The sequence below is a fragment of the Diaphorina citri genome, unplaced genomic scaffold (genome assembly GCF_000475195.1).
Source record: "Diaphorina citri unplaced genomic scaffold, Diaci psyllid genome assembly version 1.1 scaffold2466, whole genome shotgun sequence".
Classification (NCBI taxonomy): Eukaryota; Metazoa; Arthropoda; class Insecta; order Hemiptera; family Psyllidae; genus Diaphorina; species Diaphorina citri.
Genome location: NW_007379888.1, coordinates 5,446 through 28,524, shown reverse-complemented (window position 1 = coordinate 28,524; position 23,079 = coordinate 5,446). Strand labels below are relative to the sequence as shown.

Below are 23,079 nucleotides of genomic sequence, written 5' to 3'. Positions count from 1 at the left end.
CAATGTACACACAAATCATCAGTATTTATATTTTGGATGGTTGACTGTTACCTACATCATTCATTTGATTTATAAACCATCACAGTATCGTGAGGACAACTTGAGAGCTAGTTTGGATTCCAGTGAAACAGCAAGATACTGTTTTATTTTATAGCAGTCTTATAAATTATTCTATTTTTTCCTCTTTCAGATTTGGATCACACTGCTGATGTTCAGTGGGGACCCAGGAGGTAAGAAAAAAAAAAATAATAGGTCCCTACCTATTTAATAAAAATGAAAAAAAAAAAAAAAATCTGATATATAGAATCCAATCAAACTACCCACAGAGTAAATTAGTCGTCGTCGCACAACCAAAATAATTTTGTATTCTAACCAGATAGAATCGGGATTGAAGCCAGAATAGGATGGGGATTTTATACCGTTCTTCTATGTGGGTTGTTGGTTGTTGGGTACCATTGAATCGGTATAAATCTATAAATGTCCCCTAGGATAAAATAAAATTCACACAAACCAAAACAAAAATTCCAACTTTTTCTTTTCGTTTTCAGATGGTGATGAGTGTCTTTTGGAGAGGTTCATTCTTGGGAGCTGCCTGCTATTGCTTCGAAACCTCTCAAATCTATCTTCTTGCTGATATCAGAGACGAGATGCCAGATTTCAAAATTTTGGAAAGTTTGTTCAGACAGATTCAACCTTCGTAAGTATAGGTACCTGCGCCTACCTAATTGGTTCTATTTTAACTGGAGGTAGGTAAGGTACCTACCTTAAGTGCGTGCACTGCCTTAAAGTAATGCCACGCTTTGCCTTTTCAGTGCAGGTTTTACCTACCTTTATAGGTATAGCATCCAATTGAAAAAAAAAGGTAGGTACCTTGCTGATATCAGGGACGAGATGCCAGATTTCAAAATTTTGGAAAGTTTGTTCAGACAGATTCAACCTTCGTAAGTATACCTGCGCCTACCTACATTGGTTCTATTTTAACTGGAGATAGGTAAGGTAGGTACCTACCTTAAGTGCGTGCACTGCCTTAAAGTAATGCCACGCTTTGCCTTTTCAGTGTAGATATTACCTTTATAGGTATAGCATCCAATTGAAAAAAAAAGGCAGGTACATTACCTAAACTAAGAAAAAAGAGAGGAATAATAATAATAAAATGGTGAGAAGAGAAGCTGCCCCATTTTTTCTTACCTCTCTTCTTTTCTTATTTTTACAGTCGGGTCATAACGTGTGGTACCCTATCTTACAATTTCATCAACAAAGTCAAACAGTTGGTACTAGGAGAAGATGAGGCAGGTGAGGATTTGCCCGTGACAGACAAACTACATTTCCTGTCAAGCAAAGTATTTGGTAAGTAAGGAAAACAAGGTATTAGCCAGCGCCAGGGGCGATAGAACTACAAACTACATTTCCTGTCAAGCAAAGTATTTGGTAAGTAAGGAAAACAAGGTATTAGCCAGCGCCAGGGGCGATAGAACTTTTTTTTAAGAGGTTTGATAGAGAGAACTGTAACTGCTAAGGTCTTATCGTCCCGAAATCGAAGAGAGAAGGAAAACAGAATAGAAAAAAGCCAGCCGTTCCGAGAACGAACATTATCCGTTCAGGATAAGATCCGCCCCGGGCGGGAATCAAACCCGCGGCCTAGCGCTTACAAGGCAGACGCTCTATAAACCAAGCCTATCATATAGGTATTAGGTAATTAAAATGATTATTTTCCTTTGACGAAATTATTTATTTTCATTTCCAGTGAACTGTAACTGCTAAGGTCTTATCGTCCCGAAATCGAAGAGAGAAGGAAAACAGAATAGAAAAAAGCCAGCCGTTCCGAGAACGAACAGTATCCGTTCAGGATAAGATCTGCCCCGGGCGGGAATCAAACCCGCGGCCTAGCGCTTACAAGGCAGACGCTCTACCAACCAAGCCTATCATATAGGTATTAGGTAATTCAAATAATTATTTTCCGTTGACGAAATTATTTTCATTTCCAGTATATGACAATTGCGTCCGTCGTATTCTAGTCATGGAGTTGGGTTGCGCACCAGAAGGCCTCAGTCAGGAAGATCGGCCGTCCTATATTCGCTCCCTTGTTGATCTCTCCCAGGAGAGGAGTGTGTGTGCTCTAGGAGGCTTGCTGTCATTTCTAGACAAGAGTTTGGCGAGATTGACGTTAGGAGCGTATGAGTGCAATATTCTTGCGCTCAAACATCTCAACCTGTAAGGCCCGAGTGTACCAGTCACAAAGGTCTAACCATACATAGGGCGTTTATTATAGCTCTACCGATGGCTCTACTTAAACCAATGCCAAGACCCGAGTGTACAGGACTCTTATTTTTCTTGTGGAATTAGAAGCGGTTTTCCCCTTCTGAAGCCAAATTACCCTCTTTTAAAGGATAATCAGAAGGTTACACTAGGTAGCGTTTTAGTAGCTACTTATACATAAACCATTGAAAGTATTCTAGGGCTGATAGTTAGAGATGACTTCAGTTCTGATTCCACAATAATAATAATAAATAGGTAGGTACCTAAGAGTAATGACAGTCACAAAGGTCTAACCATACATAGGGCGTTTATTATAGCTCTACCGATGGCTCTACTTAAACCAATGCCAAGACCCGAGTGTACATAACAGGTCTCTTATTTTTCTTGTGGAATTAGAAGCGGTTTTCCCCTTCTGAAGCCAAATTACCCTCTTTCAAAGGATAATCAGAAGGTTACACTAGGTAGCGTTTTAGTAGCTACTTATACATAAACCATTGAAAGTATTCTAGGGCTGGTAGTTAGAGATGACTTCAGTTCTAATTCCACAATAATATTAATAAATAGGTACCTAAGAGTAATGTTGGAAGCAGTAGTAAAACAACTGCTGCATTAGACTCGTGTGGTCTGTGTCGTAGCATGCCCATCCCATAGTGTGCCTCTCATCAGTCCTTTTACTTACCTCATTCGCCTGGTTCCCAATTTGGAGGCACACTGATTGAACAGTCCGAATATGCTGAATCCTTCTTTGGCTCGATTCCAAGTCCATTTGAACGAAGACGGGTGATCTTTGGGTGCGATCCACTCGGAAAATTTTGTTTAAAACCAGTTGGCCTCAAAGCGATCACTCTAAAGCTGATTGAGAGGCCGACGACAAACGCCGACCCCGTCTGAACATCGGAAAAGGCGAAGAAAAAGAAGGTACACCGGTGTGATCGTAGCCATGTTTAATTGGCTCGTCCTGAACCGCAGTCAACCATCGTGAGGACTTGTGCTTGGTCTATAAAAGCAGAGAGAAACCTTTGGAAGAAGGAAGACAGGATAGGAGAAAGCCAGCCGTTCCGAGAACGAACATTATCCGTTCGGGATAAAATCCGCCCCGGGCGGGAATCGAAGGCCTAGCGCTTTCTAGGTAAACGCGATACCAACCAGGTTTACTAGGCTGACTTTGGAAGCAGTAAAACAACTGCTACATTATTGGACTCGTGTGGTCTGTGTCGTAGCATGCCCATCCCATAGTGTGCCTCTCATCAGTCCCTAAGCTCCTTTTTATGTTTAATTTTAATCTAAGCCTACAATATCACTGGTCACTGCTCAAATTGTGAATGCTCCTTTTTGAGTTTAACCTAACTCTATCATAACAATGATCATTGGTCATTTATGACAGCCCCTTTTTGTAGCAATTTTCCCTTGACGTGACTTCTGAACAAGTTCCTTTTTCCAGAACAAGAACAAGGATTTCCAAACTCGGCCCATGACTCCACAGGCTTTATATGGCAGAACACATAATAGATGCCTTGCAAGATAGTGGTCTAGCCACTAGCCTTAGAAAAGTAAGAACTTTCGGGGTCACCTCAGCTTTGTGAGGACAGTTAAGTAAGATGGTTGGAATCCCAACAAAATTGGTAAGGTGATGTAAAGCCAATACATAGCTGATATTCCTGCATATTTGTGTACATTTGCAGGGAATTATTCCCCAAACCTTTTTTTTTTTTTCTATCCTGTCTTCCTTCCTTGTAACTATACTGAGGTCTTATCGTCCCGAAATGGAAGAAAGTACAAGGACAGAATAGGAGAAAGCCAGCCGTTCCGAGAACGAATCTCATATCTTTAGAATAAAGTCCGCCCCGGGCGGGAAGCTGCCCTTCAAGCTAACTGGTTCTCAATTCCAACATTGTTTATGTTCTTAATTTGTAATTTGCAATTTTATTGACATTTTAATAGTTAACATATTTTTCATACATGTTCAAACTCCAAGATTTGCACTTTCTGTAAGCAATCAAAAATAAAAGAACTGTCTGTCAATTCACTAGGGACATTACCATTCAAGAAATATAATTATATACCTACCTACAGAGTACAGTCCTTACAAAGAAAAAAAAGTCTCCTTAGTAGCTTAAACTTGAGAGGGAGTGACTAGTGTAAGGCAGCCAATTTGTAAACAAAAGTACTCTACCTAATGTAAATTTTCATCACTTTTACATTTGGAACTCTTATTATCCCATTCTTTCGTGGAACAAGCTACTGGTGTTGGAGTTTACATTCGACTCCTGAAGAGACTTCTAGAAGAAGATCCTTTGTAAGAATTTAGAATAATACAAATAATAAAACGAGAGTCGAGTGGATTGAAACAAATCACATGCCTTCAGGCACACTCCATTTTTCAAGGGTCTTGGGATCAACTTGAGAGGCCAAATAAATTGGAAACAAGAAGCAAAAAGAATGAAAGTGAGGGACTGGAGGGTAGTATTAAATTCAACTACTTATAGGAATAGTCAACAGCTGTTGATTGATGTGGACCCAGGAGGTAAGATAAAAAAAATAATACCTAGGTAATAAAAATGAAAAAAAAAAAAATCTGATATATAGGTAGAATCCAATCAAACTACCACAGAGTAAATTAGTTGTAGTCGCACAACCAAAATAATTGTATTCTAACCAGATAGAATCGGGATTGAAGCCAGAATAGGATGGTGATTTTATACCGTTCTTTTATGTGAACTTGAGAGGCCAAATAAATTGGAAACAAGAAGCAAAAAGAATGAAAGTGAGGGACTGGAGGGTAGTATTAAATTCAACTACTTATAAGAATAGTCAACAGCCGTTGATTGATGTAAATCAACTTTCATCAATTGCCCATTGAAATCAATTGGTGGGCAATCAACATTGATTGATGTACATCAACAGTTGTTTGACTATGTGTGGGCAACACATTCAGAGTCCTACTTTCCCTGATTTATTTTTTTTTTTTCAACTTACCCTGGCAATAAAGAAAGGTTCTGCCGAGAACAAAAACAGACACAAGAATTCCACCAACCAGAAAAGGCTAGAGAAGAAATTACCTCAATGACAATACAAAATCAAGTTAAGTTCTCCTCCAACACGCACAGTCGCACAACACAAAAGTTGTATTCGATTATGTGGAATGTAATTCAGTGAAACATGGCTGAACCAATGAGATTGTGAGATTTCACTGTGTGTTTTAAAAGCGGAATCTCATTGGTCCAAGCATGTTTGACTGAATTAAATTTCACATAAAAAACAGACACTCATCCAGAAAATGAAACAGGAGCCCTAGCAGATCATCTCCTTCAGCTTCAATGTCTTGAGTTTCCTTCATTTCCACGTACTCAATTTCTGTCATGTAACCATACATAGCATTGGCACACTGTTCAAATGCTTCTTGTAAACTGTCTCCCCAAGCATGAATCCTGAAGATGAGAATGTTAGTTAGTGAAATAAAAAGTGTACCTACATGACATGATTTGAATAGGAAATATTGCCTAATAATTTAATTATTTTCCTATAGGTAACCCTTTTAAATGTTAATTTTAAATTAACATAATATTTGAAACATCACATAAATAGAACTGATGTAATCAATACTCACTGAACATCAGCAGTGTGATCCAAATCTGAAAGAGGAAAAAATAGAATAATTTATAAGACTGCTATAAAATAAAACAGTATCTTGCTGTTTCACTGGAATCAAAACTAGCTCTCAAGTTGTCCTCATGATACTGTGATGGTTTTTAAATCAGATGAATGATGTAGGTAACAGTCAACCATCCAAAATACAAATACTGATAATTTGTGTGTACATTGTTCAGCTCCAGAGATCCACAGAAAACTGGATGATATGCTTTAATGGTCTACAGTCCCCTCTGGACAAAACTAATACACACAATAGGTAGGTATGTACATCTCCTGTGATAATCTCATGCATTATTACATGAATCCAGCGCACATTATTTCCGACAGGTAAGTATTTGTTTTGAATGGCTGAGATTACCCTGAGGGAATAATCCCGCTTTTTATACAATTTGTATATTTTCAACAATTCAATCGATTGATCGAATTCAATTCGATCCATTAATCTGTGAGCCAGCCTTGGAGGGTAGTGCATCTGTCTTGTCTGCGCTAGATCGCGGGTTCGACTCCTGCCCAGAGAAAACTTAACCCAAACAGATAGGGTTCGTTCTCGGAACGGCTGTAGGTTTCTCCTATCCTGTCCTCTCGATTCCCGCGCGCGGCGAACTTTATCGTTCTCGGAACGGCAGGCTTTCTAGTATCCTGTCCCCTCTTGGATTTCGGGACGATGAAACGTCCGTTGTTACAGCTCCCTTTATTACTCGTAAACATTCATTTTCGTTATTTTTTGGGGTCGAGTGGATTGGAACACATCATATTATGTCTTCAGGCACACTCCATTTGTCAGGGGTCTAGGTTTTCCTTGCCCTTGGGATCAATTTAATTTGAAGAAGGCTTTGGAAGGAAGGAGGCAGGTTGGAAGAAAAAGAAGACTAAACAAGGTTATTTTTGCATAATTGTAAACTTTACCCATGAAATACAGGGTGACCCAAAGTTACCTGACGGTTTTTAAAATGATGCTACACGTTCAATTTTCAAGATAAAAGAGTGATATTTATTTCAAATGAAAAATAACAAAATAAGGTTTACTTTTTTGGGTATTTTGTTTGTGATGGTGATCAGGTGTAGAAGACAACGCTAGCCGAAAAATTTGTTGTAGCGGCTTTAGCTTTCGCCGAATGGCAATAGCAGAATAAAGGTATCTTTTTGTATCTGCTATACACCGGGGTGATGGTCTCTAGCTATAGCCATCTTAAAGTGGCTGGCTCAACCTGAACCGCAGACAACCATCGTGAGGACTTGTGCTTGGTCTTTAAAAGCAGAGAGAACCCTTTGAAAACTGCCAGCTAGCTAGGCTGGTCAGGGTTAGCTGTTCTCCTCCCTGTTTATAGTCCCACAGCTATAGTATAAGAACCGATATCACTTCTATATCTTAGTATACAATGTTCTACTAACCTCAGTTAACTTTTTTTTTTGTAAAATTATTTGAAAAAATAAAATATTATATCAATCAGAATTTGATTATGATTTCATTATTATTTGACAAGGTCTTGTGTTTTATTCTCACTTCTTGGTAGTTCTGATATCCACTAAAGAGTCGAAGTTAAGTCTTTCAACTTTAGCTGTTTCTAGTTTGTTGTCAAACTTTCAAAGGGGGGTGTTACCTATTCTTAAGGTACAACTCGAAATATTTGAGTGGTTCACACATTCAGAACCACCTTGTATAAATGCAAGTATATTTATTCCACTAAAAACTCATAACAAAGAAATGTACAACTTTATAAACAATAATTTTAATTGATAGTAAACGAGGGTAAAATATAAAATAATTCATTACAAAAACTCATTGAATTTGGGATTTGCACTTTGGCTTAGATATCTCTATATCTACCAGAAGGTTTGGGGAATAATTCCCTGCAAATGTACACAAATGCAGTCCACGTCAACTGGGAAGTCCGATGGAAGCACATGGAGGGGAACCGCAACTTCTCGACTGTAAGTCGGACAGTTCTAAAAGTTTCACCATTCGATTCGGCGTGAAAAATCCCATGGGATCAACTATTCACATGCTTACTTGTTAATCAACGAGCTATTTTTTGACAATTTTTTGACAAAGGTCATCGGACTTCCCAGTTGAAGTGGACTGTATGCAGGAATATCAGCTATGTATTGGCTTTACATCACCTTACCAATTTTGTTGGGATTCCAACCATGAGGTGACCCCAAAAATGCTAAAGCTCTTACTTTTCTATGGCTAGTGGCTAGACCACTATCTTGCAAGGCATCTATTATGTTTTTCTGTCATATAAGTAAAGCCTATTACTGTGGAGTCATGGGCCAAGTTTGGAAATCCTTGTTCTTGTTCTGGAAAAAGGTACTTGTTCAGAAGTCACGTCAAGGGAAAATTGCTACAAAAAGAAGCTGTCATAAATGACCAATGATCATTGTTATGATAGAGTTATGTTAAACTCAAAAACGAGCATTCACAATTTGAGCAGTGACCAGTGATATTATAGGGTTAGATTAAAATTAAACATAAAAAGGAGCTTACTTTTTCATTGTCATGTCTTCTGAATAATTACCTCCAGTTGGTCCAAATGATAATTTAAAAAAGTCTTGGACTTTTACTGTTGCTCAATAGAGCCACCATGGATATTTACACATATTATCACAAGGTTACCTGGTCACCACTGTCACATCAAATGTCTATGATAACAAATACTTCATTCTTATCTTCATGGACTTGCATGTTGGAGTAGGTGATTGCTTTGACCTCAGTATACTTCATTCTTATCTTCATGGACTTGCATGTTGGAGTAGGTGATTGCTTTGACTTCAGTGCCCTGTGGATGTTTCCCGAGTTCAAAAGTCTCTCCAAACCCTCGAGCTTTGATTTTAAAATTCTCTTTGACCTCAGTGCCCTGTGGATGTTTCCCGAGTTCAAAAGTCTCTCCAAACCCTCGAGCTTTGATTTTAAAATTCTCTCTGTCAAACTCTAAGATTTGCACTTTCTGTAAGTAATCAAAAATAAAAGAACTGTCTGTCAATTCACTAGGGACATTACCATTCAAGAAATTTAATTATATACCTACCTACAGAGTACAGTCCTTACAAAGAAAAAAAAAGTCTCCTTAGTATCTTAAACTTGAGTCTGTTTAGAATCCCGTCACGCACCTGTCGTGAAGAACATACGTGAGAATATAGGCCAGGTACAGTGCGTGTCGAAAATATTGACCCACATGAAGAACGGACTGGCCAATGTGACACACTGGCTAAATCTACACAAGGTAAACCTTTTTTCTTTTTAGGTTTGATAGATGGAACTGTAATAACGCAGGTTTTTTTTTTCGTCCTGAAATCTAAGAGAAAACGAAAACAGGATAGGAGAAAGCTGGCCGATCCGACAACGAACCTTTTCTGTTTAGGACAAAGTTTGCCCCGGGCGGGAATCGAACCCGTGACCTAGCGCTCACCGGGCGGACACGCTACCTTCCAAGCCTGGCTGGCTCTTTTTTTTAACTTTGCTAATTCACCTCCCTTACTTGTAATGTCGCAACTGATGGCTAACAGGTTGCTGTAATTTAGGTGTAAAATTTGTAAATTACCAACTTTAGGATAAAGTTTGCCCCGGGCGGGAATCGAACCCGTGACCTAGCGCTCACCGGGCGGACACGCTACCTTCCAAGCCTGGCTGGCTGTTTTTTTTAACTTTGCTAATTCACCTCCCTTACTTGTAATGTCGCAACTGATGGCTAACAGGGTTGCTGTAATTTAGGTGTAAAATTTGTAAATTACCTATTACACTGATCAATTTTCAGACTCTTGTCAATGCAATTGGGATCGCAGAATTCTGTCAGGCACATGAATCCAGCGCACATTATTTCCGACAGGTAAGTATTTGTTTTGAATGGCTGAGATTACCCTGAGGGAATAATCCCGCTTTTTATAAAATTTGTATATTTTCAACAATTCAATCAATTGATCGAATTCAAATCGATCCATTAATCTGTGAGCCAGCCTTGGAGGGTAGTGCACCTGTCTTGTCAGCGCTAGATCGCGGGTTCGACTCCTGCCCAGAGAAAACTTTATCCTAAACAGATAAGGTTCGTTCTCGGAACGGCTGTAGGTTTCTCCTATCCTGTCCTCTCGATTCCCGCGCGAGGCGAACTTTATCATTCTCGGAACGGCTAGCTTTCTGCTATTCTGTCCTCTCTTGGATTTCGGGATGATGGAAGGTCCGATGTTACAGCTCCCTCTATTACACATAAACTTTCATTTTCATTATTATTTCGGAGTCGAGTGGATTGGAACACATCACAAACATGTCTTCAGGCACACTCCATTTGTCAAGGGTCTAGGTTTTCCTTGCCCTTGGGATCAATTTAATTTGAAGAAGGCTTTGGATGGAAGAAACGTCCGATGTTACAGCTCCCTCTATTACACATAAACTTTCATTTTCATTATTATTTCGGAGTCGAGTGGATTGGAACACATCACATGTCTTCAGGCACACTCCATTTGTCAGGGGTCTAGGTTTTCCTCGCCCTTGGGATCAATTTAATTTGAAGAAGGCTTTGGAAGGAAGGAGGCAGGTTGGAAGAAAAAGAAGATAAAAAGCACCCGTTAACTCATCCAGAGTCCTTGTCTAATAAATATACACCTTGTTTTTAACGTATTGCCATGGAAAAAGTCTAGCAGGATAAACAAGGTATATTCTAATCTATTCTACTGATTTCAGATCGGTGGATGTCTGGACAATGTGCTGTGTATTATAGCTCAGTCTATCAGCAGAATCATGGATAAGGAAGCTTCTCAGCTTGAAGAACGATTCATAGTCAGTGAGGGCATTTGTGAGGAGCTAGATCGACGTAAGGTTTTATTATGGTCAAAATGTGTCAATTTATATCGCCCTGGCTACCTATAACTTGCTTTGTTTTCATGACTTACCAAATACTTTGCTTGACAGGAAATGTAGTTTGTCACTGGCAAATCCCCTCAGTGATTCACAGAAAAAGTATAATATGGCTTTGCACTGTTCTTTTTTACTTTCCTTATCCTCTAGGAAGGAAAGTAATGTAATCGGGCCAAATTTTCGATGGTCAGTTTTTAGTGCCAAAACACGTTTTGAGGTCCCTAGAGCCTATCCAAAGTTTCAGCCATTGGTCCGTGTGTGTGTCTGTCTGTCTGTAAACAAAATATCTCGAGAAGGGTAAGAGCTAGAGACTTGTTTCTTTCAGGCAAGGCGCATGCGCAGAAAGTGTTCACAGTGACCTCTCAGGTGGCGCAGAAAGAAATAGAAAGTCTGCCCCCCTATATCGAGTCCTGCCGTATTATCTACGTCCCTGAGATAGGATACCTCCTCACTATCAAGCAATGGAAAGAGAATCTCACCCAGGAAGAATTGTATTTTCCCGGCCTTGAGTTTAAGGTAGGAGTATTATCTACGTCCCTGAGATAGGATATCTCCTCACTATCAAGCAATGGAAAGAGAATCTCACCCAGGAAGAATTGTATTTTCCCGGCCTTGAGTTTAAGGTAGGAGTATTATCTACGTCCCTGAGATAGGATATCTCCTCACTATCAAGCAATGGAAAGAGAATCTCACCCAGGAAGAATTGTATTTTCCCGGCCTTGAGTTTAAGGTAGGAGTATTATCTACGTCCCTGAGATAGGATACCTCCTCACTATCAAGCAATGGAAAGAGAATCTCACCCAGGAAGAATTGTATTTTCCCGGTCTTGAGTTTAAGGTAGGACTTTCCTCAGCTTTTTAAGACTAGAACTAGGAGTTTAGAGAACTATAGAACTCAGAAAGAGAACCCAGGTGGGCCTTCGGGGGCCAAATAATTACTTGGAAAATTTGCTTTATGATTGTGCTTTTTTTCCAAATGTAATCAAAATCGGACAAGCCATTTAAAAAGAGTTACCTATGGTGATACAAACAAACTAGGTAAATGAAAAATTGTCTTGGAAATCATTTCGTTTGTTCAATACCATAAAGGATCTTAACCTTACATCGCCTACCTAGAAGATTAGATAGATATCAGGGTATTAATATTAGATTCTGAATGTTCTGATTTGGTTTCAGTTTGCCACCAAAGACTACTTGCACTACAAAAGTCCGCGTTGTGTCAGTGAGTTTTATGCCAAAGTCTCAAGTAGAAAGGTGCCGTAAGTCGGGGCTTTCATAGAATGGTCTCTTTAGACACTGTAAAGTCAGCAATTTAGGACAGTTTTGATAACGCTTAGGTACCCCTAGTGAAAACATTGTTTCACCTATGAGCCTAGTCGTAGTGTACCAAATTTCCGGCCGTAACAACCAAGAAAACACTCAATCTGGTTCAAAATTCGATATACTGTCTCTAGCATTTTTTGGGCTATAGCACGAATTTCTCGATAAAAAGCACCCGTCAACTCATCCAAAGTCCTTGTATAAAAATATACACCTTGTTTTTAACGTATTTCCATAAAAGTCTAGCAGGATAAACAAGGTATATTCTAATCTATTCTACTGATTTCAGATCGGTGGATGTCTGGACAATGTGCTGTGTATTATAGCTCAGTCTATCAGCAGAATCATGGATAAGGAAGCTTCTCAGCTTGAAGAACGATTCATAGTCAGTGAGGGCATTTGTGAGGAGCTAGATCGACGTAAGGTTTTAAAATGGGCTAATTCCATCAATTTACTTTGTTAATAGAACTAATTTTTTTTTGAAGGGAGCCTGTTATCATTATTATTTTCTCTAGGGTTTAACGTCACGACATAAGCTGTTGAGGTTTTTATTGATGAGGGTTTTACCATTAACAGCCTAAGTGGGGCCGGGAAAAGCCATCAGTACGCTTTAGCTCAGATGATGACCCATCCGGATACTAAACACTCGCAAAGTTGCTCAACTTTAGTGATCCATAGGGGAATGGGGTGTATTCTCGTATATCGCTCTGGCTACCTATAACTTGCTTCGTTTTCATTACTTACCAAATACTTTGCTTGACAGGAAATGTAGTTTGTCAATGGCAAATCCCCTTGATGATTCACAGAATTTCACTGGAGGAATGAACCAGTCTGCTTCCTTTATCTCAGACATTCCAAAATCACAGGATTAACAGGATTTTATGAGAAATTATCCTAAAAATTACGGTCCAAATCCAAAGGCTCAAGAAGATAACATGGGAAAATTTGAATTTTACCGCGCGTGACAATCGAAGATGAATAATCGAATGACGTCACCGGACGGTACAACACGCGAGCTCTTTATGCGCATTCACCAAAGTGATGCGCGTTAAAATTTTAAGTGCGCGTTAATTTTTTTAAAAGATAACGAACTTTTTTAGTTTTTTATCAGTATTCAGCATTTCAGCTATTCAGTACTCAGATCAGTATTTTTTTTTTTGTGGTTAATGGCTTTTAATTTCTTTTTTAGCTCCTATTAATCCTAGTATCCATTTTTATTCGAGATTTATTTTACCGTGTACCTCATAATTAGATCGGGAGCTGTGACAGGTTAAAAATGGAAATCGATACCGAAGATGCAACAAGTGACAGCTTTGTCCCAAGTTCTGGGGTATCAACAGGAACTTCAACTAGACCGCAAGAATCTCACCCAGGAAGAATTGTATTTTCCCGGCCTTGAGTTTAAGGTAGGAGTATTATCTACGTCCCTGAGATAGGATATCTCCTCACTATCAAGCAATGGAAAGAGAATCTCACCCAGGAAGAATTGTATTTTCCCGGCCTTGAGTTTAAGGTAGGAGTATTATCTACGTCCCTGAGATAGGATATCTCCTCACTATCAAGCAATGGAAAGAGAATCTCACCCAGGAAGAATTGTATTTTCCCGGCCTTGAGTTTAAGGTAGGAGTATTATCTACGTCCCTGAGATAGGATACCTCCTCACTATCAAGCAATGGAAAGAGAATCTCACCCAGGAAGAATTGTATTTTCCCGGTCTTGAGTTTAAGGTAGGACTTTCCTCAGCTTTTTAAGACTAGAACTAGGAGTTTAGAGAACTATAGAACTCAGAAAGAGAACCCAGGTGGGCCTTCGGGGGCCAAATAATTACTTGGAAAATTTGCTTTATGATTGTGCTTTTTTTCCAAATGTAATCAAAATCGGACAAGCCATTTAAAAAGAGTTACCTATGGTGATACAAACAAACTAGGTAAATGAAAAATTGTCTTGGAAATCATTTCGTTTGTTCAATACCATAAAGGATCTTAACCTTACATCGCCTACCTAGAAGATTAGATAGATATCAGTATTAATATTAGATTCTGAATGTTCTGATTTGGTTTCAGTTTGCCACCAAAGACTACTTGCACTACAAAAGTCCGCGTTGTGTCAGTAAGTTTTATGCCAAAGTCTCAATTAGAAAGGTGCCGTAAGTCGGGGCTTTCAAAGAATGGTCTCTTTAGACACTCTGAAGTCAGCAATTTAGGACAGTTTTGATAACGCTTACCCTTGTGAAAACATTGTTTCACCTATGAGCCTAGTCGTAGTGTACCAAATTTCCGGCCGTAACAGCCAAGGCCGTATTTATTGGTCTCATTGGTCTCATCTACTCTACGTCAGACTCCACAAAATCGGGCTCGAGGGGGCTCCCCCCCTTCTTCAAGTTTAATTTTTTCCCCTGTACTGTAGGCAAGACTCCGAAAATTTGGAACATCCACAATGCTTCTCACGACTTTACCTTTAGCCACAGGTCGCTCAGAATTTTGCAGATAGCTTCCATAATTTATGATGATCATGGGGAAACATTCGTTCCTGGATCGGCTGGCTTTCCTCTTTCCTGTCTTTCTTCTCTCTTCGCTCTCCGGGACGAAGGACCTAAAAAAATGAGTTAAAGTCCCTCTATCAATCCTCACAAAAAAAAAGTGTCCGCGGTCCGGGTACCTGCTTTTTTTTCTAACAAGTACTTTTTGTAGAATTCTAATCTGACTTTAAGGATGTAGTTTTTGCCCTGCTTAGATTTTTTTTACTCATTTTTTTTTATCTCCGTTGGCTACAACTTATTTTCAGAGTTGGATGAATGCCTGGGTGATTCTCAGCTGTCCATTCTAGAGCAAGAGTCTCGGATTATGATGAATCTCATTGCTTATATTCAGAGCAACATTAGTCCTCTGCTCAAACTGTTGGATCTCATTGCCGAACTGGATTGGTAAGTTAGATCAATCTTATCCTCCGAAATCGAAGAGAGGACAGGATAGGCCAGCCGTTCCGAGAACGTACCTTATCTGTTTTTGATTAAGTCTGCCCCGGGCGGACCCACGACCTAGCGGTTACAAAGCAGACGCAGTACCCTTGAAGCGAACAAGGCTGGCTTGTCATGTTTATAGTCTAGCTAGGGGACGTTAAACAGAGAGTAGACTAGCGTCTAGCTGTGGGACTATAAAGAGGGAGGAGAACAGCCAACCCTAACCATCCTATCTAGCTGGCAGTTTTCCAAAGGTTTCTCTCTGCTTTTATAGACCAAGCACAAGTCTTCACGATGATCGACTGCGGTTCAGGACGAGCCAGCCACTTTAACATGGCTAGTACCTTCTTTTTCTTCGCCTTTTCTCATGTTCAGATGGGGTCGGCGTTTGTCGTCGGCCTCTCAATCAGCTTTAGGGTGATCGCTTTGAGGCCAACTGGTTTTAAACAAAATTTTCCGAGTGGATGCCCTTCGCACTCAACCTTCGTCTCTCTGCTTGAAAAGAATAAGCACAAGTCCTCACGATGGTTGACTGCGGTTCAGGACGAGCCAATTAAACATGGCTAGAGACCATCACCCAGGTGTATGGCAGATACAAAAAGATATCTTCTCTTTAAATCTGCTATCACCATTCGGCGAAAGCTAAAGCCGCTAAAACAACAACATTTTTCCAGCTTATTTGCGCTTAGTATAGCAGCTCAAGAACACAACCTAACGTGTCCCACCATTTTGCCGTCTGGTTCTGGGATTCAAATCAAAGAGGGTCGTCATCCCCTACAGGAGCTCAATGTGGAGAGTTTTGTACCAAATGATTTCCAATCTCAGAGGATTCATATTTTGACGGGGCCCAATGCGTGCGGGAAAAGTGTGTATTTGAAACAGGTTGGTGAAATAATTGTGAATGTGATAAATTCGTTGGTGAGTAATAGTCAAAGCGCTCGCTTGGTAAACAGGAGGACGCGGGTTCAATCCTGCTGTCTAGACTGCTGGAGTAAAGGGACTTTTCAGTCCCATTCGGGCAGGATAAAAAAGGTAAAGCTACTAAAATATAAATAAATAAAATAAAACAGTCGAGGCATCTTAATAATAGAGCTCTAAGAATTCCGTGGTAAAGGACGCCTCTGATGTTAACCTCACGGTCCTCTCCTATTGTCCTATTGGTTACCTTCTACTGGAGAGTCTAATTATTGAAATTTTACCCCTCCCTTCGGAAGATATCCTTTAATAGACGGACAAATTTGATGCAACAACGCGGACAACACGCCTTCAGCATTGTTAAAAAAAGTAAAATTCAGATTACAATTCATATACAAAAAGCCCAACCTGAGGCTTAGATGAGACCTAAGCCTCAGGGGCTAGATAGACCTAAAGGATGGGTTAACCCATCAAGCCCTGGCGTTACATATATGTAACACCAAACACGTGTCGCTAAATTGCCGAAACTAGAACTCACCCTTCGGAAGATATCCTTTAATAGACGGACAAATTTGATGCAACAACGCGGACAACACGCCTTCAGCATTGTTAAAAAAAGTAAAATTTAGAACACAAAAAAGCCCAACCTGAGGCTTAAGTGTAGGGCCTAGATAGACCTAAAGGATGGATTAACCCATCAAGTCCTGGCGTTACATATATGTAACACCAAACACGTGTCACTAAATTGCTGAATCTAGAACTCATTTCGTTCTTCACAGGTGGCTCTGATCACCTACTTGGCACACCTGGGCAGTTACGTACCAGCGCGGGAGGCTAAGATCAACATTGTCGATCATATTCATTGCCGAATCAACACGGCAGAATCTACCGAACATCATCTGAGTGCTTTCATGACGGATTTGAGACAGGTACCCTATTTCTCCTGCTTTTTAACTTTTCTTATCCTATAATAAAGAAAAAAAGTACCTAATGTAGGTACAATGTACATAGGTATTCGCCAAAAATGTCGATGGTATTTTTTTAGTGCCAAAACTCAATCAGCTTTAGAGTGATCGCTTTGAGGCCAACTGGTTTTAAACAAAATTTTCCGAGTGGATGCCCTTCGCACTCAACCTTCGCTATTGATCTCTTGATATAGCATAAGGAAATTTGGCAAAAGCTAAGCCAAAGCCCATAAAACAACAACAACAACAACAACATCATCATTTTTCAAACCTTCGCTATTGACATAGCCCAAGGAAATTTGGCAAAAGCTAAAGCCGCTAAAACAACATCATCATTATTTTTCCAGCTTATTCGCCCTTAGTATAGCAGCTCAAGAACACAACCTAACGTGTCCCACCATTTTGCCGTCTGGTTCTGGGATTCAAATCAAAGAGGGTCGTCATCCCCTACAGGAGCTCAATGTGGAGAGTTTTGTACCAAATGATTTCCAATCCCAGAGGATTCACATTTTGACGGGGCCCAATGCGTGCGGGAAAAGTGTGTATTTGAAACAGGTTGGTGAAATAATTGTGCATGTGATAAATTCGTTGGTGAGTAATAGTCAAAGCGCTCGCTTGGTAAACAGGAGGACGCGGGTTCAATCCTGCTGTCTAGATTGCTGGGGTAAAGGGACTTTTCAGTCCCATTCGGGCAGGATAAAAAAGGTATAGGTAGGTACTAAAATATAAATAAATAATAATAATAAAAACAGTCGTTGAAATTTTCCCCCCCCCCCCCTTCGGAAGATATCCTTTAATAGACGGAGAAACTTGATGCAACAACGCGAACAACACGCCTTCAGCATTGTTAAAAAAAAAAAGAAGTAAAATCCAGATTACAATTCATATACAAAAAGCCCAACCTAAGGCTTAAGTGTAGGGGCTAGATCGCTAGATAGACCTAAAGGATGGGTTAACCCATCAAGTCCTGGCGTTACATATATGTAACACCAAACACGTGTCACTAAATTGCTGAATCTAGAACTCATTTCGTTCTTCACAGGTGGCTCTGATCACCTACTTGGCACACCTGGGCAGTTACGTACCAGCGCGGGAGGCTAAGATCAACATTGTCGATCATATTCATTGCCGAATCAACACGGCAGAATCTACCGAACATCATCTGAGTGCTTTCATGACGGATTTGAGACAGGTACCTATTTCTCCTGCTTTTTTTACATTTTTTATCCTATAATAAAGAAAAAATAGTACCTATTTTTAAGATAAATAGTACCTAATGTAGTTAGGTATTCGCCAAAAATTTCGATGGTATTTTTAGTACCAAAACGTCCAAAATACGTTTTGAGGTCCCTAGAGCCTAAATCCAAAGTTCCAGCCATTGGCCCGCACACGCGTGTCTGTGTCTGTAAACAAAATTTCTCGAGAACGGTCAGAGGTAGAATGTTAGAATTTGGTACGTCATTTTTCTTCTGTAAACAAAATTTCTCGAGAACGGTCAGAGGTAGAATGTTAGAATTTGGTACGTCATTTTTCTACCGTGAGAACCGCGAACTCCTAAGCTTTTCGCCTGCATAGCCCTAACTACATTCTGATTGTTGGCGAATGGAAAATATCATGAGTAGATGGGTACCTACGCTATAGTATAAGTTGTTGTTGTTGTAGCGGCTTTAGCTTTCGCCGAATGGCAATAGCAGAATAAAGGTATCTTTTTGTATCTGCTATACACCAGGGTGATGGTCTCTGGCTCTAGCCATGTTAAAGTGGCTGGCTCGTCCTGAACCGCAGTCAACCATCGTGAGGACTTTGTGCTTGGTCTTTAAAAGCAGAGAGAACCCTTTGAAAACTGCCAGCTAGCTAGGCTGGTTAGGGTTAGCTGTTCTCCTCCCTGTTTATATTCCCACAGCTTTAGTATAAGAACCGATTTCACTTCCTATCCCTTAGTATACAATGTTCTACTAACCTCAGTGGTGCAGTGGTTAACGCGTTAGACTTGGATGTAGAGGTTGGTGGTTCGAGTCCAAGTCAAGTCAGTATACAATGTTCTTCAGGTTAGCACTGACTTCTAACTCTTCAGGTAACCACTGCGCTAATCAATTCCTCCCGCTCGTCTCTCATCATTCTGGATGAGTTTGGCAAGGGAACTCTGGAAATGGACGGGCTAGCTCTGCTGGCATCGAGTCTGAACCATCTGATTACAAGACGAGAAGACTGTCCGCTCATGTTGGTAGCTACTCATTACCTCACTCTCGCTTCTCTGTTGAACCCTCAAGTTTCTATTGAGCAACTGGTAAGTTTTTTTAAGAGGTTTGATAGAAGCAACCTCCTTGGCCGAGCTGGTATCACACTAGACTTCCACGCAGGAGGCCCGGGTTCGATTCCCGGCGGGGCCGAGGTTTTTTCGGCTCTGTGCTTGGAGTTCGGGATGCACTCAGCCTCGTGAGGACAATTGAGTAGCTACTTTAATCGAGTAATGACCAGTGGCGGCATTACCAGAGTAAAAAGAAAAATTATAGATATGTCAGAAATAGTAAAGGAAAAGGAGGCTCTTAATAATGCTGTGATATCCACAAAAATTGTGAATAAGCTCTCTGCTTCACCACAAATAAATCATGATAAGAGGTTTGATAGAGGGAACTAACTGCTAAGGCCTTATCGTCCCGAAATCGAAGAGAGAAGGAAAACAGGATAGGAAAAAGCCAGTCGTTCCGAGAACGAACCTTATCTGTTTAGGATAAAATCCGCCCCGGGCGGGAATCGAAAGCGCGGCCTAGCGCTTACAAAGCAGACGCGCTACCAACCAAGCTAACTAGGCCGGCAACTTACCCTATTTTTCCCGGATGTACCTCAGGAAAAACGGGAGGAGAACAATGATTTAAATTTAAAGAATCTTTATCTCTTTCCTTCCAGACATTCAAGTACCGTATTGAAGATGACGATATTGTTTACTTGTTCAGTATAGAGCAGGGGAGAGCCACTTGTAGCCTTGCACATCAGGTAAATTACCTAGGTACCCTATATTATGTTTTATATGTTTTTTTTTTTTTTTTTTTTTTTTTTTTTTTATTTTTTTAGGGAACACTTACAATGGAGGTCTCATCGCGTCTTGCAAATCAAAAAGGAAAAGAGGACACGAGATAGGAGAAAAGCCGTCCAAGAACAAACCTTATCTCATTATCTGTTTAAGAGTTCGCCTCGGATGGGAATCGATCCAGCAACCTAGCGCTTACAAAGCCAGGCGCGCTTCCACCACCAAGCTAGTTAGGCTGGCATCTCTGAACGCTAGGTTGTTGAGAATGCCTCCGGCGTTAACCTCGTTAGTTGTTTTCTTCCCAATGTCGCTCCCTTAAAAATAATAATAAATATCAACAACCTCAGTGGTGCGGAGTGGTTAGCACGCTGGAATTTGGAGGTTGTGGTTCGAGTCCAAGTCAAGTCAATAAAATTTAGTGACATTTGATTGACAGCGCACTGACCGTTATGCTTAATACAAATAAAAATTCCTAATATTTCTTATAATATTCCTATAATATTTTCCTTACCTCAGGTGGGCATTGAATGACTGTGGACTCTCACAAGCCTATAGTGTCTCGTGGTCAGGACATATTAGAAAGCTTTCCGCACCAACCGTCTGATACAACCCCTACCTGATCACAAGCGTAGGACGATGAGACTTAACAGGTAATTGAAGAAAGCGCTAGGCCGCGTGTTTCGATTCCCGCCCGGGCGGATTTTTATCCTGAGCGGATGAAGATGTTCGTTCTCGGAACGGTTGGCTTTCTCCTAACCTGCCTCGGTGGCGTAGTGGTACTAGTGGTCAAGAAGCTCGCCTGGTAAACAGGAGGGCGTGGGTTCGATCCCAGCCGAGGCATGGAATTTTATCCTCATTTATTTGAGAATTTGACCACATAATAATAGATCTCTAAGGGTTAGGTGGACCTTCTCTCTTCGATTTCTGGACGATAAGACCTTGGTAGTTACAGTTCCCTTTGTCAAAACTTAAAAAAAAAACATCTTTTCTTTTCCTACAGAGTAAATGCCGTGGCTGATGCACTGAAAACCCTGCCTGTCGAACGCGAAGAGGATCTTCAAAAGTTGATCAAATCTCTGAGGCAACTCCTGTGAAAGAATTTCTAGGCGAGAGAAAAGACTTCCTATACGAGAGAAATTCGGGGCCCTGTTCCACGAAAGACTCTGCACTACACACTTGTCATCCCAAGCGCAGAAAAAAACGTCGTGTCGTATCGTTCAGGCCGTTCGGAAAAAAATCGTGTGTGTAGTGGGAACACTCTCATTTAAATTACATTGCCGTCAAGGACATTTTGTGTCGTTAGGGGAAAAAATCGTGTCGTGTGTAGTGGGAACACTCTCGTTTTTATTACATTACCTACAAGACATTCGGACAAAAATCGGGGTAAACTCACATATGTGGGAACGGGCCTTTAGTCCATCCAAAATTTGAGAGTGCAAAATTTCAATTTAGTTACCTACCTAAATAACTAAATTTTGTTTTAGTTATTTAACTAAATTGAAATTTTGAACTTGAAAAAAAAAAACAGTGATTTTAACAAAATTATTTTCATCAGTAAGTTGTTTTTAAGTAGGAACAGGTAGGTATATAACTACGAGTAAGTAAAGGTACCTATTAGAATCTTTGCTGCGAGAGTATTAGTGCGCGTTAGTTCGCAGAAAAGTTTTTTCTGCGGGATTCAAACCCAGGCCTCTGGACTTCTGCTTATAGCCACATATCATGGATTAGGGTAGAGAAAGAATAAATTTTACGTTCCTAACCAAGACAGTAGGTAATGATTTTTCGGCTTTTTTTCTGTCGGCATTTTACGTCGGGCATTAAATTTTACGTCGCTTTTAATGGTAATAAGCTCACCTCCTCACATTAACCTCACCCAGCCAGAGTGGGTAAAGAGCACGCAACTGCCTAGATGACCCATACGAATACCAACCATGCACAACGTTGCTTAACTTCGGGTGTCTGTCCATTGGGATATAGATATTTGAAAATTTCGCGCTTTCAGAATGATATGCAAGCTCGCCAATATAAACAGTTTTTCCATTGAAATTCCACTTCCAAATGTGACGTGAAAACTAGATGGTTTCGAGCTTGATTGTTCATAAATGGATAATTAATTGTAGAAATGTAATATTTATCTAGACATATACGTCTTCAAAAGAAAAATAATGGGAATTTAATGAAAAATGTTTTTTAGCCCCCCCATCACATTAAATTGGATTGTATTGGTAACATTGTTATTTCCGGAAACACACGAACTGTTCCGAGTGAAATTACGTAAAAAATCTTGCAGTCGTGATGAAATGAAATTTTTCAGAATAAAAACAACTCGATTGTTGAACTAGAAAAGTGTAGAAGGGTGTTCGGGATATCGGGAATGAAATTTTTAACTTTTTATTCTGGGTATTCATCTGACTATTACCCATATTTAAGTGTTGTTTTTTGTGACAGAATTTTACGTATTGTTTTATTGACTTCATTTTAATTTCCCAGTTTTATTCTTCGCGACGTAAATGTAAATCCAATACAAATGTGAAAGGACGTAAAACTCGATTAGCTCTTGTTCAAGCTACAAGATGGCTGGTTGTGGAGTTTAGTAAAGGAAAAACGAGTGGATTTCAGTTCTCTTCAAATGAATTCAGAATGATAGTTGAATGTTGTAAACTAATTAAACAGACAGATTGGTAAGTGACCTCTTTGATTATTTCATTGATTCCCCTGTAGGTAAGTGGAAGCGTTTGCTGGGTGATAACAAAGTTTGAGAACGAGGTCGTACGTCTTGCGTCGTATGTTCTCATAGGGGCAATGGCCCTGATCTAAAGCGAAATAAAAAATAATACTCGAGTATGTTATTTTTAGTTTCATTTCCCGTAGCTTTTTCATCATTTCCTTTTAACTAGATACCTAGGTGAATGAGGTGGTCTGCCCTGAAAGTTATCGTGATAACAAAGTTTGAGAACGAGGTCGTACGTCTTGCGTCGTATGTTCTCATAGGGGCAATGGCCCTGATCTAAAGCGAAATAAAAAAAAAAAATAATACTCGAGTATGTTATTTTTAGTTTCATTTCCCGTAGCTTTTTCATTATTTCCTTTTAACTAGATACCTAGGTGAATGAGGTGGTCTGCCCTGAAAGTTATCA

General features: G+C 40.0%; 1 protein-coding gene, 1 long non-coding RNA gene and 1 other non-coding gene across 4 annotated transcripts; 1 reads left to right on the top strand and 2 right to left on the bottom strand.

Moving 5' to 3' along the window:
• The first annotated feature begins 548 nt into the window (after positions 1–548).
• LOC103518985 (mutS protein homolog 5-like) lies at positions 549–20,473 on the top strand. The gene is made up of 20 exons (XM_026830626.1): positions 549–697; positions 1,214–1,347; positions 1,986–2,211; positions 8,762–8,808; positions 9,004–9,131; positions 9,663–9,734; positions 10,583–10,712; positions 11,082–11,272; positions 11,932–11,973; positions 12,365–12,494; positions 13,696–13,802; positions 14,139–14,184; positions 14,860–14,998; positions 15,709–15,916; positions 16,729–16,878; positions 17,224–17,469; positions 17,957–18,106; positions 18,989–19,201; positions 19,822–19,908; positions 20,459–20,473. Exons 1-20 carry the CDS (start codon positions 549–551, stop codon positions 20,471–20,473), a joined length of 2,610 nt encoding a protein of 869 aa, XP_026686427.1.
• Positions 5,586–5,997, bottom strand: LOC103518987. The gene is made up of 2 exons (XR_003394152.1): positions 5,864–5,997; positions 5,586–5,684 (listed from the first exon to the last, which is right to left on the bottom strand). It is a non-coding gene; the product is annotated as an uncharacterized LOC103518987 (transcript).
• LOC103518984 lies at positions 7,993–8,860 on the bottom strand. Of its 2 annotated transcripts, none has more exons than XR_003394151.1 (2): positions 8,679–8,754; positions 7,993–8,617 (listed from the first exon to the last, which is right to left on the bottom strand). It is a non-coding gene; the product is annotated as an uncharacterized LOC103518984 (long non-coding RNA). The 2 variants fall into 2 exon arrangements; XR_541876.3 differs by lacking the exon at positions 8,679–8,754 and adding an exon at positions 8,757–8,860 and having other exon boundaries at positions 7,994–8,617.
• Positions 20,474–23,079: the final 2,606 nt, after the last annotated feature.

Bases quoted from the DNA above. Each gene is read 5' to 3' on its own strand.
- LOC103518985 (XM_026830626.1), top strand. From the start codon at position 549: ATGGTGATGAGTGTCTTTTGGAGAGGTTCATTCTTGGGAGCTGCCTGC. The intron at 12,495-13,695 runs GTAAGGTTTTAA...CTTGAGTTTAAG, and splicing joins TTGTGAGGAGCTAGATCGAC to GTAGGAGTATTATCTACGTC. The intron at 15,917-16,728 runs GTTGGTGAAATA...CGTTCTTCACAG, and splicing joins AAAGTGTGTATTTGAAACAG to GTGGCTCTGATCACCTACTT.